Source organism: Psammomys obesus, unplaced genomic scaffold (assembly GCF_907164565.1).
Source record: "Psammomys obesus unplaced genomic scaffold, mPsaObe1.curated_primary_1811, whole genome shotgun sequence".
NCBI lineage: Eukaryota > Metazoa > Chordata > Mammalia > Rodentia > Muridae > Psammomys > Psammomys obesus.
This window is the reverse complement of record NW_026585895.1, coordinates 22952619-22969621: the sequence shown is the minus strand read 5'-3', so window position 1 is coordinate 22969621 and position 17003 is coordinate 22952619. Positions and strand designations below refer to the sequence as shown.

Here is a 17003-nt window from a genome sequence, read left to right as displayed (position 1 = left end):
CAGGAGTCAAACTTCGGTCATCATGATTGGTGGGCAAACGCCTTCACACAGTGAGCTGGAATCAGTGTCTGACAAACCAGTGGGTTTCAGAACAGTGTTTGGTTTATTGGCCTTGTCTGTGGATCCCACAGGGAAAGCAAGTCACCATGGGAACACAGTAGGATGATGGAGCTTTCATTCCAGGAGGGCGCTCTCAAATGCCTGTGCTCTCCCAACTCTTCTCAAGCTTTCCCATACCTAGAGCTAGGCTCTTAATAGTCATTTTCCATCAGGCACACACCTCAACGTTCCCACTGGCAAGACATGTCCTGTCACACTCCTTACTGTTCCTCACCATAGCCCCTGGATATACCCTGCCATACCCCTGTGTGATGCCATAGCTGCTAGACATACCCTGCCATATTCCTTACTGTCCTATGCTGTAGTATAGCTTTCAGACATACCCTGCCACCCGCCCTACTGTCCTATGCCATAGCTCCTACACATACCCTGACATACTCCTCATACTGTCTTAGACCATAGCACCTAGAAACCTTTTATGGCCACATCCTCTTCTACTGGAGCATCTGCTCCTCTAAGCAAGCTTTCCTCCTGTGCTCAGACAAACATCTGGGAGAGAAGGAAAATGGAGGAATTAGGCTTCTTCTCTTCTCCAACAAGAACCAAGTTCTCTGTGAAGAATCAACTACTTAGCTCCTGATCCAAGGTACAGACATATGTTCCTACCAATGTCTCCCCCTTTATCTCCATCCTCACTTTACTCACCAGGAGCTCTGGGTAAGGAACGAAAGCTGCAGAACACCCAGCTACATACCAGCAATGCTCTATTTCCTCCTTCCTCTAGTGCCCAGGATTCTCTGCCTCTGGGACTCTTCCTGAGGCCTCAAGGGGTCCAGAGATCATCCTTCCTGACAGCTTCTGTGTCAACTGAGGCCCAAACGTTTTCAAATTCCTGGAAGTTACTCCATGCTCTCACATCACATTAACCTGAGTTTTCCTGTTTTTGTTTTTTGTTTTTTTTTTCTCATGCAGAAACATAGGAAAAAACATTTACTTAGTTCTTTCTAAGATGATGGCTAGCTGTTTCCGTTTACTTCTGTTGCCCTGTCTTTTCTAATTCACTTTCGAAGAACTGTAATGTGTTCAAAATCACCAGGACAACTCATAAAGAGAAGAGAAGATACAGAGGGAGGAGATCAAAGCACAATGGACATTAAGACCAGTGAAAAGGGGTTATATTTCAAGGACACCCCTTTCTGATTAGTAGCAGTCTGCCAATCAGAAGATAGACTCACTCCCATGCTTAGGTGAAACATGCTGTTTCACATTTGAAACAAATGAGAGTGTTACTGAAAGAAGAAAAGAGGTGGATGGGTTAGGAAGGCGAGAAGCAGAGTGAGCAGGGTAAGAACACTGTTGAAAATCCACAGATGCCCTTCAGCTCAGCTTGTTGAGACAGTGAGCTCCCTGCAGGGCTGCAGCAGTCTCTCAGCCAAGCTGGCCTTGGCTCCTACAGGAAACCAGGATGCACTATGGAACAAACTGTTTTTATTTGTTTGTTTAGTTGGCTTAAGACAGCCTCACTGTAGCCCAGGCTGGCCTCAAACTCTTGGTGCTCCTTCATCCCTTCACCTCCCAAATGTTGGGCTTACAGGGACGGAACACCACACCCCACTTGAAATACTCTTCATAAGCCTTCAAAATAAAAGCGAAAACTCCCCAAGCCACAGTAAAAAAAATAGACAGTAAGGAATGAGTAGGGTTGCGTGACCCTGACACCAGCCTTCTACAAGTACCCCCAACGAAAGCCTGAAGGAAAAGGAGGCTTACGTTGTGTTTATACAAACTGTTTCCTCGGCTTTCCCAGCTTTCAAAATTAAGGCTCTTTTCTACTTTTTATTTCTGAATGTAAGACTACAAAGAATTAAAACTTTTCCTAACAGAATCTCAACAGAAAGGATTATTATTTGCTTGGTGTTCCAAGGACTGGACAAGCTGTCTTCCTGTTATAAGTTCTGTCACTACTCCAAAGAATGCAAACTCCAACGTGAGCCAAAATCTAAAATTGTATTTGCACACTGACATGATACTATGGTAGAAAATCCCACGTCAAACTGTATGCGGTAGGTCATAGCCAAAATGCAGGCACGCTGGGAATGTATAAAGTTACTTTCATAGTGTGTGTGTGTGTGTGTGTGTGTGTTTACAGGAAACATAACTAAATTTTGTGTATAGACTTGGATCCCTTCCCTGAGATATCTCATTTCATATATAAAAATATTTCAAAAGCCTGAAACACAAGATACTTCTTGTCCCAGGCATACTAAGTGAGGATATATAACCCAGGTTTCATTTGTTTTCCATAACAACCGCGTAAGGAAAGCACTGTCTGACCTACTTTGCAGGCTGTGGACTGAAACACCAGATACTTCTGCTGTGTAGCAGACAGCCCTGTAGTGGTAGAGGACCCTGGGGTTTCTAAAGCTCACAGCCCTGACTGTCATTACTTTCATGAGCTGGGTGAGAAATCAGCAGAGAGGAGGCACTATTAGCATGAGATACGCTGTTAAGTAATACAAGGAGCATGTGGACAGCAGGGTGGTATGGGAATAAAATACCGACTGTGAGAGGTGATATAAATAATAGTGTTATTATTTATAATAAATAAAGAGGGTGCAGAGCTATTCGCATAGTCCAAGCACGAAAGAGGGAATGCGGCCACAGCCTCATACAACTGAGGAGGGAAAATGGAGAGATATTTTAGCTGAGGTGGCAATCACAGCAAATGCTCTTTCCCGTCACACCATACGGGGCAAGAAAGAAAATGACCAGCATTACACAATGAGAAGGAAGAATCTATTTGAAGACCAAGGGACAAGGTGGGGCTGTCCAATAACTCCAAAGCTTTGCAGTGGAGCAGGTCAACTGGGTAAGTCACAGCTTTGAAGGGAAGAAGATAATAAGATACTGAAATGGAAAATGTGCATTGGAAAGTATGGAACACAGCCCTATTGTGTCTCCTAATAGTGTCTGCTATTAGGAGAGTAATAGCAGACATAGAAACAAAAGGTTGGAAAAGCTTGTATCTTAAATAAGAGAGATGGGCAACAGAGCAACATGACACAGAGGAGCAGGGCAAGGCAGGAGCAACTGAGAACCTGCATAAGTGAGGAGGCCAGATGCAGAAGCAAGGACAGCCCCTGGCATTTTATTCATTCAGCTCAGAACTAAGAAGGAAAGAAACATTTTATTGATGTGTGTCAGAACACTCAGACACACTTGATGGGTTTGGCTGCAGAAAATGGGGAGAATTAAGGCTACCAGTGGCGCAGGTGTAACAGTGCAGTCCTTTCTGCCACCCGGACCATTTTATCTCCTAAACATGCTGGGTCTCCGAGCAGATGTCGTCTTTTTGACTAGATCGGCTTGTAGAAATAGAGGAAATCTGCAGCGGCCTGGCATGGTTAAAAGCTCCCCGCATTTCTACCCACACTTTGTAACTGATAGGTTGCCCAGAACTTGTTGGCGTCTTTCTCAAGTCCTCCTGCAGTTGTATCTACTCACAGTCCATCATCACTTGACGGTGACCAACTCAGTCAGGTCCTCCCGGCTGAAGCGCTACAACCCTCCTGATCATGGTGGTCTACATCACCAAGTGTCATGAGCTCTGGGTTGGGGAGGCTGACTCTACCGCCATAACGCCACAACACTACATTTTCATTGTCATTTCTCCTAACTTCTAACTTCTCCACATTATACTTCAACAAAACAAAAACCCCAACCAAACAAATGAACAACAACCACAAAAAATTTGTTTTCCTCTCCAGTGTGTAAAAATGTTGTCACACTTGCTTTCAAGCTCCATGCATATTTTGGATGGAACAAATATCTTTGGCACCCTTTTCCATTTCCCAGACAGCTGGAGCAGATCCGAGCTTCGGAACAAAATCATGTATTGCAACTGTTGCTGCTCCCCTCCCCGCCTTGCTCAGGTCAATTTGCAGTTAGTGTTAAGTCTGCTCTTCTGGAATGCTTTCCCCCTATTCAGAGGTATGGGTTTATCTTCCCTTTCTGCAAAGCTGCCTATGCTCAAGAAACTTCCTAGGTCCCAGCGTTATGTCGCTTTCCCATAAAGTTTATGTCACACCATGTCACCCACTGGTTATTCTTTATCAGAAACAAGTTCAGAGCACAAATGCCCCTTCATGCCTATCTCTACATTGTAAGACACAAGTGGCCAACAAGTATGATCCCGTATTCATTCAGTTCTCTGTGTGATAATGAAGCTGACTGGATTTTGAGGCAGCATGCCCTATTGGTGCCGCGTCTTGCCTCCATGGATACAGCTGCCGAAACTATCACCAGCATCTAACAGCCACCCTGGGATCTTGCAAGAGCCTTCATTTATAAACGACAAGGCAGGGTGGGGCTGGCTAAGTTACTGCTACTAATAATAACAGTGAAGGGAATAAAGGTTCCACATATGAAGAAAACCTATACACATCAGAGGGTAACCACAAAAATGGAGTAAGGGATCTAGGAAACTGATAATCCATTCTTCTATTATTTTTAGAAGATGATTTGGTTCAATATATGTCTCTACTTTTCAAGCACATTTCCTGTTTATAAAGCATAGCTTTGTTATATCTATTAGCTTATGGTCCCTGTGCTGTCGCCTTGACATCAACTCTTATAGAAAACCAGCTGAGGAACAGTCTCCTGAAATCTCTCCTTTTCTACCTCAAGACTGAGAATTTGCTTCCTCTGCTTGTTCCTACAGCGTATTTTTAGCTCCTTAGCCTGTGTGGCGCTCCATCTACCTGTAATTATGCTGCAGAGGCATCAGAGGATGCCAATGAAAGGCTAGTTTCAGACAAGACGGCAAAAGGCCTACTCGTGGTCATAATGGCTGCAGCAGATCAGGGCCTGCCTGGCAGAATGCCCACTGTCTCCAGCCAGGCTCACAAACTCCCAAGAGCTGGACTTCCTTTCCCATGAGACTCCAGTGTGGAGTGTGATCTCACTCTCCCAGAGTCCAGGAGGAACGGACAGAAAGAGCGATAAGGAAAAGGCAGGAGAGGCTTAGCATGATGGAGATGGCCTTTTTACTCAGCCCTGGAGAGCCTGGAGGAACACCACCCTGCTTCTCAAAACAAAGCAAACCAAGGCCAGATGTTAGCTTTAGCCCCAGTTTGGAAATACTGCTCATTAGTTTTGAATTTTCTTTTCTTTTCTTTTCTTTTCTTTTTTCCTTTAAAAAGAAAAAATGAGTAATGAATCTGAGCTCTACCCAGGGCAAGAGAAATGAGATGCTGTCACGCAAGTCATTCTGAAGACAAGCTCTCTAGCAGAGGCTCAATGCGGTTATGCAAAATCTCCTTCTGTAAAAGACCATTACTGTCCTAGGATAAATACAAAGGGCCCTTAGATGTAAGCATTTACTGCTGAAAGGTGATTTGAGGTTTCTACTCTTTCCACAATAATCTTGCTCTCAGAGGTACTTCTGGCTCCTAAGTTTAAATCAGAACTTTGTTACTGAGCTGATATAATGTGATTGCAATGGAATAACACATTTATATTCTACTCATCAACACTGATACAAAATGCAAATTTACTATGGAACCTCGTACACATGCACCCTTCTCTTGAGGTGCCGGAAGTGGGGGTGTTCTTACTTCCAATGAGAGAAGGGCGACCATGGAAAAGATCTGCACCTTGGAGCTCCGGGTGCTCGTAAAAACAGAGGGTCACCCTCTCTGCAGGAGCCAAGCATTTACACACACACTCAAGATGAGCCTGGCTTGAGAATTACATTTCTGACAAATGATGTCGGCTGATTTCTCTTATAGGATTGACTGGCCCCTCACAGGCTTGTAGGAAGATGAGTACTCTTAAAAATAAATAAAGAAATAAATAAAAAAGATCTAGCCATCAATTTTTCTTAAATTCATTATTTTATTTCTCAAATGCCAAGTCAAATTTTAACCAGATGATGTAAATTTTCTCACTCGTATGCAGGCATTCTAGAAGCACATACGAATACTGACCAAGAAGGTGATCAAGAGTTTAAGCCATAGGGTCTTACGCACCCCCACCTTTAACCCAACACCCTCCACGGCTATGGTCAAGGAAGAAGTCTTAGCAGTTAAGGCTCTCAGAGCAGCTGTACTCACGGTTGACAGAGTTTCACCAGGTCCTGATCATTGGTGTTGGGGGGCAGGCCTCGGATGTAGAGGTTCGTCTTGCTCAGCTGATCCCATCCTGAGTTGCTACTGCTGCTGCTGTTGTTGTTACTGCTGGTGGTGCTGGGACTGGGAGGGGCCATGGGATGCGCTGGAACCAGAGACTGCTGCAAAGCAAAGCACACAGAGTGTCAGGGCAGGGGTGAGGGAGCAAGCACCACTCAGGGGTTGTGTGGGCTCTAAAATGAAGACCCCCCAAGATTAAGCGCAGATTATCCTGACCCTGCTGTGATGTAAAATTTAATTTACAGGTGAAAAAAAATCTATTGATTTTAAGACAAAAAAAAAATGCAAAACCAAATCCAAACAAGCCTCTCGACACGAAATAAAAGAATTTTCCTCAGCAATACCTGAAATGTGGATACATTTACAGATAATCAATTTATTCACATGTTTTAAGGAACAAATCTCCTGAGACTCAAAATTACCTTGCATGAAGTCACATGATATTGTCATCTTAATATATAGTAAGTTAGAAATCACTAGGCTTTTGAAAAGGCTTTCAGATTCTGAAGACTATTTGATTGAGAGCAGCTGATTATTTAGAGTACCCTTTAAAAAGAGACTATTCTTAATACATAAGGAAAGTTAGAGCTTTGGCCAGAACCTCAAACTTCTAAGCTAGCTCCGGTGGCTTCACGGAGACATCTGGATGAGATTCGCCACATGCCGCCTTTCACTCTGGCTGACCTTGTGAAATTTAACCCCTGTGAGAATGCTGTGGCAGTTGGAGACCTTCCCAACAGGGCATCTTGGAAAACCTGCAGCCAAGGGTTTCTCAAGCTTTGCTCCCCAGTCGGCCAGCCACCTAGGAAGAGCGTCTACAGTATGAATACCAGATACGGCTGCTCTGTGGGCTTGGGGAAGGGACCCTCACCTCTCTGAGCCTATGCCCCACATGAGACTTCTGAGGAAGCTAAAACGGCTCGTCCTGAGGACAGTGAGTAGGACCAGCGCTGTCCTCACACCCAGTGCACAGCAGGGAAGGAATCCTCTCCTCTATTTTTTTTCTAAGCAATAAACATAGTAAGACAAGAACAGCACTTACACAAACAGTTTGGACACATAAACTTAAGTACTTGTTAGACACTCAGCAAAGATTATCAAATGTTGATGTCAGGCATTTACTCCTACAGACAAAAATGTAAAGCATACAGGAGAAAAATTAAGCTCCACACATACAACTCTCACTTATCTTGCCAGCAATTTCGGATGCCCACTGTAGACTTTGCCTTCTGCACCTCGTTTCTGCTAATTCCACAACAGCTTAACAAGCTTGAGAATTCAGTAACACTTTCTCTTTGTCCTTTACCTTCCTCCCTTTGTCCAGAGTCCCTGCTAAGTTAACACGCAAATACCACTTCATCTAAAGAGACTCTTTGGAAAACGGAGTACCTGGAGGAATGAACAAATAAGTGAGGAAATTCTACTTCCTAAGAGCTGAAATTGAACTAGGAATACTAGTATTGCCTAATCCAAAACCAAAACTGCCCTGCCTGAGATCACATCCTTCCAACCTGTGATTCATGCCTTTCACAGGCAAGTGAACTCACATGCTGTCTCCACACCCCAAGGACTGGGTATGACAGTAGTAGGCCCTGTGCCCTGCTCTGCCCAGGTGTCACACAAAAGTCTGTCTCTCTTTGCTCGGGTCTCTCGGTATTTCCATTTACCCATCTTTTTTCTTCTCACAGCTAAACTGAGGTCCTAGAAAGGTACATTAGCCCATCTCAAGCCTCTGACCAACAGAGAACTTGCAACCATAGGCAGAAGTAGGTAAGACCGAATTTACTCCTAAATGTCATGTGATCAGCACCTGAGCTGCCACCGCAGAGCACAAGGCAACTGATCAACACAGGATATTGGAAGCTCGATGCTGAACAGCATCAGGGATGAAGGGTGGGGCTGTAGTTCAGGGGTAGAACACTTGCCTAACTGAGTTCTGGGTCAGATACCCAGGGATGACAACTGGAGACGTAGAAAACGGTTGTGGTTTGGGCCCCTCCCAGCATCTAGCATCTTTCTGAGAACACAGCAGGGACAGGCCTATGTGCCAGCAGACTTCTTAAAATCTGCATTCCAATCCAAGTCTGGGTCCATGCTAGCCCTGACCTTGTCTGGTTCTGAGGGGGGCATGCTGGGTGTGGACTTGTTCTGATTGGAAGAAACATTTGAGTTATCATTAATTTGGGGACTATGTGGAACTAAAAGCAGGCTCATGTATTTATTGTTGACAAAAGAAAGAGATCTAGGATTTGTACTTCTGAATTTATAACCCATCTACAGTGTGATATCTGACAGTCATTCATATTTATTTTAACAGTACTTCCCCAGTGAGGGAAGCAGCTGGGCAGCCTGGGTCTTCCTGTTGGGCTGCCTACTAGGCTACAGGACCTCCTAGAGTTCAGACTTCAGAAAGGGCGAGAGTGTCCCGAATTCACACGAGGACCATGAGGCTGCTGAGTCCTCTACAACACAAAGTTCAGGTTAAATTTCACCTAAATGTCAACACTCCCCAGAGCTAAGTAAAGACAGAGAAAGACACCTGAAGGAGAACTAAATATTTTAGTTGAAAAAAAAAAAAAGATTAACGTTTTAGAACTTACTGAATCTGGGCTGGGAATACAGCTCAGTAGTAGGCATGCACAAGAGTTCATGTTCACTTCCGGGAGGATGGGAGGAAGGAAGGAAAGAGGGAGGGAGGGAGGGGGGAAGAAAAGAAAAAAGGAATAAAGAAAAAGCTCACTGAATCTAAAAATGTAACCTCTACTGAAACAGTACAAATACAATAGAGATCTTACCACAAAATATTTATAAAGGATTGACAATGATCTAAAGAACATAAACACTAATACTCGCTGAGTACTAACAGCATAAATAGGTGCCCACTTGCTCAGTGCTACATGCTGTGTCCTGCTTTCTGTCTAACTCCATAAACAGACAGATACAGCTCTGTTCTCTCACTTCACAGATTAGGAAAGTGTGTCTTACGACCACTTAGCTACTGTGCGATGACACACGGTAAGTAGGGGCAGGGCTGCATTTTGCACTGAGATCTGACAGATAGCAGAGTCAGAACCTTCAAAACCTCAAAGCAGCCTCCTCCAAACACCTCCTCTCTTCAACACGCCATCCTGCTTTCCTTCACTTTCTATACCCATCCTCTAGCAACCTAATTAACAAATTCTTGCTATTTTGTGGTGTGACTTTTTGTACCACTGGCTGCTATGCTGGAGCAAAAGGTGCCTCTCAGTTAGTCCAATTAGCACACTGTGAACTCGTGGAGGTAAAAAACCCCATTAGCCTGAAAAAGAAGGATTAAATAAATCCTGCTTTATAAACTGTTCCCCTAAAGAATGGATTCTGAGGGTGAGGGTAAAAGCTTGACATGCACACGGCCTTAGGTTCACCTCCACACTGCACAAGAAAGGATAAAGAGGGGTGAATCTTTTGTTCTTATGAAACAGGGGTCACTATGCAGCCTCAGGCTAGCCTCAAGCACATGATCACTGGGTCTCCCGGGCACTGGCACTGGAGGTGTGTGGCACCACATCCAACAAAAAGAACGAATTCTGACAGCCACAATGGAAAACATTATGGAGGTTCTTTTAAGATTAAAAATAAGAGGCTAGCATGGTGGATCACGTCTATAATCCCAGCACTTGGAAGCCTGAGGCAGGAAGATCCAAAGTTTGAGGCCAAACTTAGGGTATATAGTGAGATTCAATAAAAGAACAAAGCAAACAACAAAGAAAACAGAGCTCCACATGCGACAGCTAAAGGAAATAAAACTAGTATGTCAAAGCAACAGCTACACTTACTTGATTACATCACCAATTTCTGACTAGTCCCCAAAGCTACAAAATGGTAACAAAGAAAATGTCCATTAAGTGATGAATGGGTGAAGAAAATGTTTACATATACAGACACTAGAATATTATTTAGCCATTAAAACTGACATTGTATTACAACATCATGAGTGGAACTGGAGGTTGTATGTGAAATAAGTAACATATGAAAATTATGCCAATCACAAGTAAAATCTGTAACAGGATCTTGCAACAGGATCTTGTTGACAGTACAACACAGAATCCAAATAAAGCAGACAGGAGGGGGCTGGGGAAAGGTTTATAAAACAGTGCAAAGCCAGAGTACTGACAGCATGAGTGAACTGTACATTTCAAAGGGTAGAAAGGAGTTTGAAAAGTTTTCACCATCAAGAAAGGATTTTTTGAGAAGTTTATCCTGATTTAGAAACTACACAATGGGCACATATATTATGAAGCATTAATATGCACAACTGTGTATTTTAATGTATCAGCTAAAATAATTTAAGCGGTAACTTTTTTAAAGTGAATAATTCACTGATCTCATTGGAACTATTAAAATGAAAGAAGGGCTCATGTCTCTCTAGTGGGTAAGGAAAATAAAGTAAATAGAGTTTTGATGGCCTGAACTTAATTTGTATCATAGGTAGGGATTCTATGGTGATTAAAAAAACACCATGACCAAAGGCAACTTGGGCAGAAAAGGGTTTCTTTCATCTTACACCTTGTATGGTAAGTTAGGGTATGAACTTAAGGCAGAAACTGACGCAGAGCCCAGAAAGGAATGCTGCTCCCTGGCTTGCTCAGCACCTGCCCAGGGGTGGCATGGGCCGCCATGCACTGAGACTTCCCAAATCAATCAGTAATTAAGAAAATGTCCTACGAACTTGTCCACAGGCCAAGCTTACAGAGGCATCTTCTCAATTCAGATGCCCTCTTCAAAGGTATGTTTAGGTTCGTGTTAAGTTAACAAAACAAGCTCACAGATTTTGCTTGCCAAAAATTGATAGGAAACCAAACCAGTGGAGGATAAACAGTGGTTGTAGTAACAGATGCTCTGCCTTCGAGAGTAGATGACATGAGCTCAAGCTTTGGGAGCACTCAGGAGGGCTTCCTGTGTGGACCACGGTCCAGGAGCACTCCTGTGAGTGACACTCAGGGAGTACTTTCTGCACCCTGCCAGGAAGACCGTCTAGGAGTTCTTCACTCACACAGGACTGGCCAGCAGGCCAACGGGAACCAAAGTTCCGTCCTGGGCATCCTACAGCCTGAACAAACAGCACCAGGCAAGTCATCCATATCAATGCAAGGCTAAAAGACCTTAACAGAAGAAGTAAGATTAACTATATGTGAATTAAAACCATTTAGTCACCATTTCATTGGTAGAGATGGTAACTCGGCAAGCTCATTACAACTAAAGACTTGCCATTTTGAACTGTTTCCTTGCCCTTCTATCACTAATAAGGCAAAGAATGGCCATCCTCCTCCCGTGGCCTTTACTTAGAAACCTCCCTAAGAATTCGAGTATATTTAAAAGGAAAAGAAAACATAGGGTGTATCTTTAGAGTTGCCTCCAATCTTCTTCAAGACTGCCATGTCAACAGTCAATGTCAGAATGCCCATCCTAACTTAAAAAGATTACAACCCGCCCCTTCTGTATAGTCTCTACACACACACACACACACACACACACACACACACACACACACACACACAACGCGCGCGCATACGCTACCATCACTGCCACCCAATCACCAACTACTTTCTTTTCCTCTACTGCTTCTCAGAGCACAGAGACGTACACCATCACACCTTCTTGAGACACTGCGTAGGACGCTACACAGGATGCTAATGGTCACACACTATTTAGCTCCCCCTCAGGAGAAAGGCAACTGTTTAAGGGAAGTAGCAAACAGAAGGCAGGCGCCCAAACAGGCCAATTTCGTCCCAGTTGGGCTGTTGACTTCCTTGGGGATGGAATGGAGGCTGAGAAATAAAATGCTGGTGAAGGAATGTAGAGAAGGAAAACTGAGGACAGTGAATTGGAGAGCTAAGACTCTGCCCAGGAAGCTGATGCAGATCAAAGCAGGAGGACCTGAAGCTCCTGCTAATGGACAGTGTCCCACAGGCCTGTGCCCAAGAAGGCAGGAAGTATCCATTAATCCTCCTCAACTCATGGTTATTATAGTTGCAAATCCCCCAGCTAATTAGGTGATGAAACCGGTTCTCCTATTTTTGCCTTATTTAGAAATAAACCTGGTAGTAGTCCCTTAAGACTATGGAAATGATAGGCTAGAGTCAGATGGAGGGGGAGGAGGACCTCCTCTCTCAGCGGACTTGCAGAGGGGCATGGGAGGAGATGAGGGAGGGAAAGTGGGATTGGAAGGGAATGAGGGAAGGGGCTACAGCTGGGATACTGAATAAATATAATATAATATTTAAATTACACTTAAATATAATATTTAAATTACAGTTTAAATATTTTATTGTTTTTAATATAAAAACAATAAAAAAATTTTTAAGAAGAGACTATGGAAATGGCAACAGATTACTAAGTATTTTCTGGTTGGATGTAGGTTCACCAAAGGAGAGGGGCACACGTTACATTAGCTATTCAAGTAAAATCTAAAAATAAAAATTCTCTAACGGGGGCTGGAAGGATGGCTTTGCTGCTCTTGCAAAGGACCAGGTTGTTCCCAACACCCACATGGTGGGTCACAACAGCCTGTGACTGTTCCAGAGGATCTGACACCCTCTTTTGGCCTTGGCGGGCACTAGGTGTGCATGCAGTACAAATAAATACATGTAGGCAAAACACACACATGAAACAAAAAGAAATACATCTTCAGAAAAGTTACCCAGTGGACTTCACAATTAAAACTTTCAAAACATGTATCAAAGCCAGTCCTTGCAGGTAAAAAACATCTCCACCTTGAGGTCTCTTTACTTTAAGGGTAAAGAACCATGTCCTTGGGATTCAGAAAATCACACTTAAGTCTTGCACTGTTCAATTTAACATGACTGCGTCAATACACAGACCTTGTGGCAGAAGCAGCAGCTTCAACAACAGAGCAAAGTCCTTAAGGGTTAAACAACTGGAAAAACAGGAGGTGGTGGCTAGAAAGGGGATGAGAAGAATGGATAGCACACATTAATAATCCATGGTAGGACACACACATTACCCACAATGCATGGTTTGGGGGGGGGGTCAAGTTTCTTCAGATCCATCCAAGAAACTAGGTTCTCTATCACTCCTCAACACTATGATGGCAGGTCTGTGGTACTGCACACAAACATCCCAATAGTTCTGTCTTTCCAACGGCTTTCCCACCACCAAGCAGGCTGCCCACCAAGAACTCCCGGCCAGTAAATGGGGCAAGTCTCTTGTACTGTGTGTCCCTCCTGGCTTCTGTTAGCCTCTTTGTAAATGTGTGTGACAACAGGTTCAGTACAAAAGAATTAAAGACCAACATGATGTTAGCAATGAGTAGATGCTCAATTTGAGGCATGTAGAGAAAGCAGATGGGTACAGAAAGAAAGCGAGGGACTTATGACAAGAGTTTCAAAGCATCTTTGCCAGAGGAAAACAGATTAGGACGGAAAGCCTCCTGATCATGGGCCCTTAGCCTTACTACCCTTAACTGCATCACAAGCCCCTGGTGTAGGATGTGATGCTAAAAACAAGAGTTCAATCAAGGAAGGGCCAGGGAGGAGAGAGGATGACAAGGGAAGGTGTCACAGAAAGGTGAGTATATGAGTAAGCTGTATATTAAGTATCAGTAACCCCAGAAGGTAGGAAAGGAGGAGAAAACTAGCCAGGACAGAGGAAAGGCCATTGCGCAAGACTACCAGTGACACACCTGTCCTAGTTGGCTTTCTACCGCTATGATAACACCATGACCAAAGGCAACTTGGGGAAGAAATGGTTCATTTGTCTTATATGTCCAGCGCACAGTCTACCACAGAGGAAAATTCGGGCAGGAAATGATAGGCGAGGCCACAGAGAAACAGGGATGCTGATGCTTACTGCCTTTCTCGGTCCTTACTCAAGTCAGGACCACCTGAGGGTGACATCACCCACAGTGAGCTGGGCCCTCCCACATCAATCATTAATTAAAATATGCCCATCACATTGGCCTGTTTGGAGGTTATTTTTTTTCACTGAAGTTTCTTCTCCCTAGGTGACCCCGGCCTGAGTTGAGTTGACAAAACTAAACAGCACAAAGCCCAACCTGTCTGGGTTTCCAGGAAACTCTGACAGCATGATGGGAAGGGAGAACTGCAAAGGTTGAGGAAGAACCTCGAAACCAAGTTGGGATCCATGACATCATAGGTCCCAAAGTCTCCCAGGAAGAGTATGCTGGCATTCGATTAAGAAGGGTAGCTTGTGGGGAATAAATATCAAACTAGCCACCCTCACCCCAAAGCCCCAGTGGAAAGACAATCAGCAAGCACAGATCTGATCTGCTTCGATCAGGAATGAGAATGAGTGCATCTTTGGACAGCTCAGTTCAGCTTCTGTGGGAAACTTGCAAGTGAGGAGGAGGCTGAGGGATTTCTAAGCTCTCTTCCAGCTCTAACATTCTACAGCTGGCTCATATCCCTTGCCAGCCCAGCTAAAGCACATTACAACAGAAGGCAGCAAGCTGCTGCCAGACAGACAGACAAATGGAGCAACAGAGTGGATGGGCAGACCCCAACTGCAGCGTCTGTCCAACCTGGGCAGCTAAGTGGGACAGACACCACACAGCAACCACAGCCGCCTGGGGCCAGCACTATGCTTCTAGGTAATCACTGACAAATCGCAGGAAATGGCCCCAAATACAAGCTGAATGGAGGAATCACAACGGGCCGAAAGGAACAAGCTAAAACTAGTGTGAGGGCACAGAGAAAACAGTATTTACAAACAATCCTGGCTACACTGAGACTCCATGCTCTTTAGCAGCCTGGCACTCCCGAGTCTGGGCGTGTAGAAAAGGGACACTTCAAGCTCTGCTCACTTGCAACAGCTCCAAAACCACCATTAAGAGAAAACTCAAGACAAGGCAAATTGCGCCTGGCAGACAAGCAGCGCTGCCATGGTAAACAAACCCTTGCTAGACTCAGGGGTGAGAGTAACTACACGGAGGCGTTCTGAACACAGGTGTGCAGGGGGTTTCCTCCTCCTGAGCCCCGGATGTGGAATTTCCAGGCCGAGCCACTTCTCTGTCTGCCCGTGAGTGGCCCAAGAACAACCCCTTCCTCTCTTCTGCACCAAAAACAAACTGGCAAATCCTCTGGGGAAGCGAAATTGCTGCTTCGGCTGGCTGTGACAGTTCCGAGGACCCCTGCAATGCTTTGGGGAGTCAGGATTCCAGGACCCACCCTCCCAGCTACTCCCCACAGTTAACCACAACACGGATGGTGCCTTTGCCTGGGCTTTCTTCTACGAGATGATATCTCGCTGAGGTTGCAGAATTCTCAGCGTGGCAATTACACATTCGGAGATTCTCCCTGCTAAACAATACTTACAGAAGACACTGCAAAATGACTGAGCAAGCATTAAGTTAGAGAAATCAGGAACAGGCTTTAAACAAAACAGAAGACCCTGAATGACTTGACACAAGTCACCCACTGGTTGTAGATGGGAAGGGACACCTGTGAATGAGTGTGTCTTATTTGTGGTTTCACAAATTAACCCCTAGAGAAAAAAGGATTCCAGGTAATTTTGGGAAACTGAAAAAGTAATGTCTGAACTCCTCTTATTTCAGAACCCATGTGAAATACTGTCCTTTGATGTTGTGATTTATGTATTTCAAACTACAGGAAAATTTTCAGTTAACTCAAAACTAAGGATTCTTTTTTCTTCCTTTGTACCTCTGTGTATTGAACCCACGGCTGAGGATTGTGGGCACTTGTGACCCGGCTCTGAGAGAGTTTATGTGTGTTTCTTTCTTACTGGAATGATCTAGCAGTTTACACATGATACAAAAGGATGACCAGAGAGAGACCCTGACTAGCTTTCAAAATGATGCAAGAAGGGGGTATCGTCTCTCGGCTAATGCTACCTACAATTATGGCTTTAATAATAATAATAATAAAACAAGCTTTCCTTCTGATATTTCCATTAGAAATTTAATTCTTGTCTGAGCTCCAACCTGTGTACAGACACAGGCACAGACACGTAAAACCGAAACAAATTTTGGTGAGATAATATTTTCTTCACAATATGTATTATACCCTAAATATCTTACTTGTTTGTAGAAAGATAAGCTGGCAGTGACTTACTGAGTTCACGTGATACCATTCTAACAGCCACCTACAGGCTTAGAAAAAGTGGTCTGCAAGCATTCCTCAAACTGATGTGCCTACAACTCCGGAGGAGCAGGTGGACTCTAATATTTGACTCAGCAACCTCCCCCTGAGGCATTCTAAGAAGCCTCCACCTTTGCTCCTAGTTTGTGGGGACAAATCAGGAAGGCCCAGCATTAAGGCGGAGCCAACTTCAGCAAAGAGTTAAGACCTTTGACTCACGGTGGGCTGGAGCGTCAGATATTGCAAATATACCCCCAGGGAAAAACTGGAATCCAGAAGGACAGGAGGAAACAGTGGTTGGAGTGTAATTTAAAAAAATTAATAACAGTTTTTTTCATACAACATATTTGAATTACATTCTCCCCTCCGTCAATTCTTTCCCACCTCCCTACCCACTCAACTTTGTTCTTTCTTTCTCTCTTCCTCTCTCAAAAAGAAAAAAAATAGCAAAACAAAAATCAACACAAAATTTGAAAACAAAAAATAAATAGTAAGGAAAAACAAACAAACAAAACCAAACAAACCAAAAGCAGAGAACAAACTCATGGAGGCCATTTTGTGTTGGCCACCTACTCCTGGACATGAGACATGGGGACTGACCTGGAGGGTGGCTTATAGACTCACTGACTCCCATTGGAGG

General features: G+C 44.1%; 1 protein-coding gene across 7 annotated transcripts in view; it reads right to left on the bottom strand.

The window, feature by feature from the left end:
• The window catches only part of Rbms1 (RNA binding motif single stranded interacting protein 1), a 212540-nt gene that overhangs the window by 84488 nt on the left and 111049 nt on the right, over positions 1–17003 (bottom strand). For all 7 annotated transcript variants that reach the window (XM_055600165.1, XM_055600169.1, XM_055600167.1 and 4 more), the window contains exon 2: positions 6174–6349. In XM_055600165.1, the coding sequence (XP_055456140.1) occupies positions 6174–6349 (176 nt within the window). The remainder of the gene's footprint in view (positions 1–6173; positions 6350–17003) is intronic.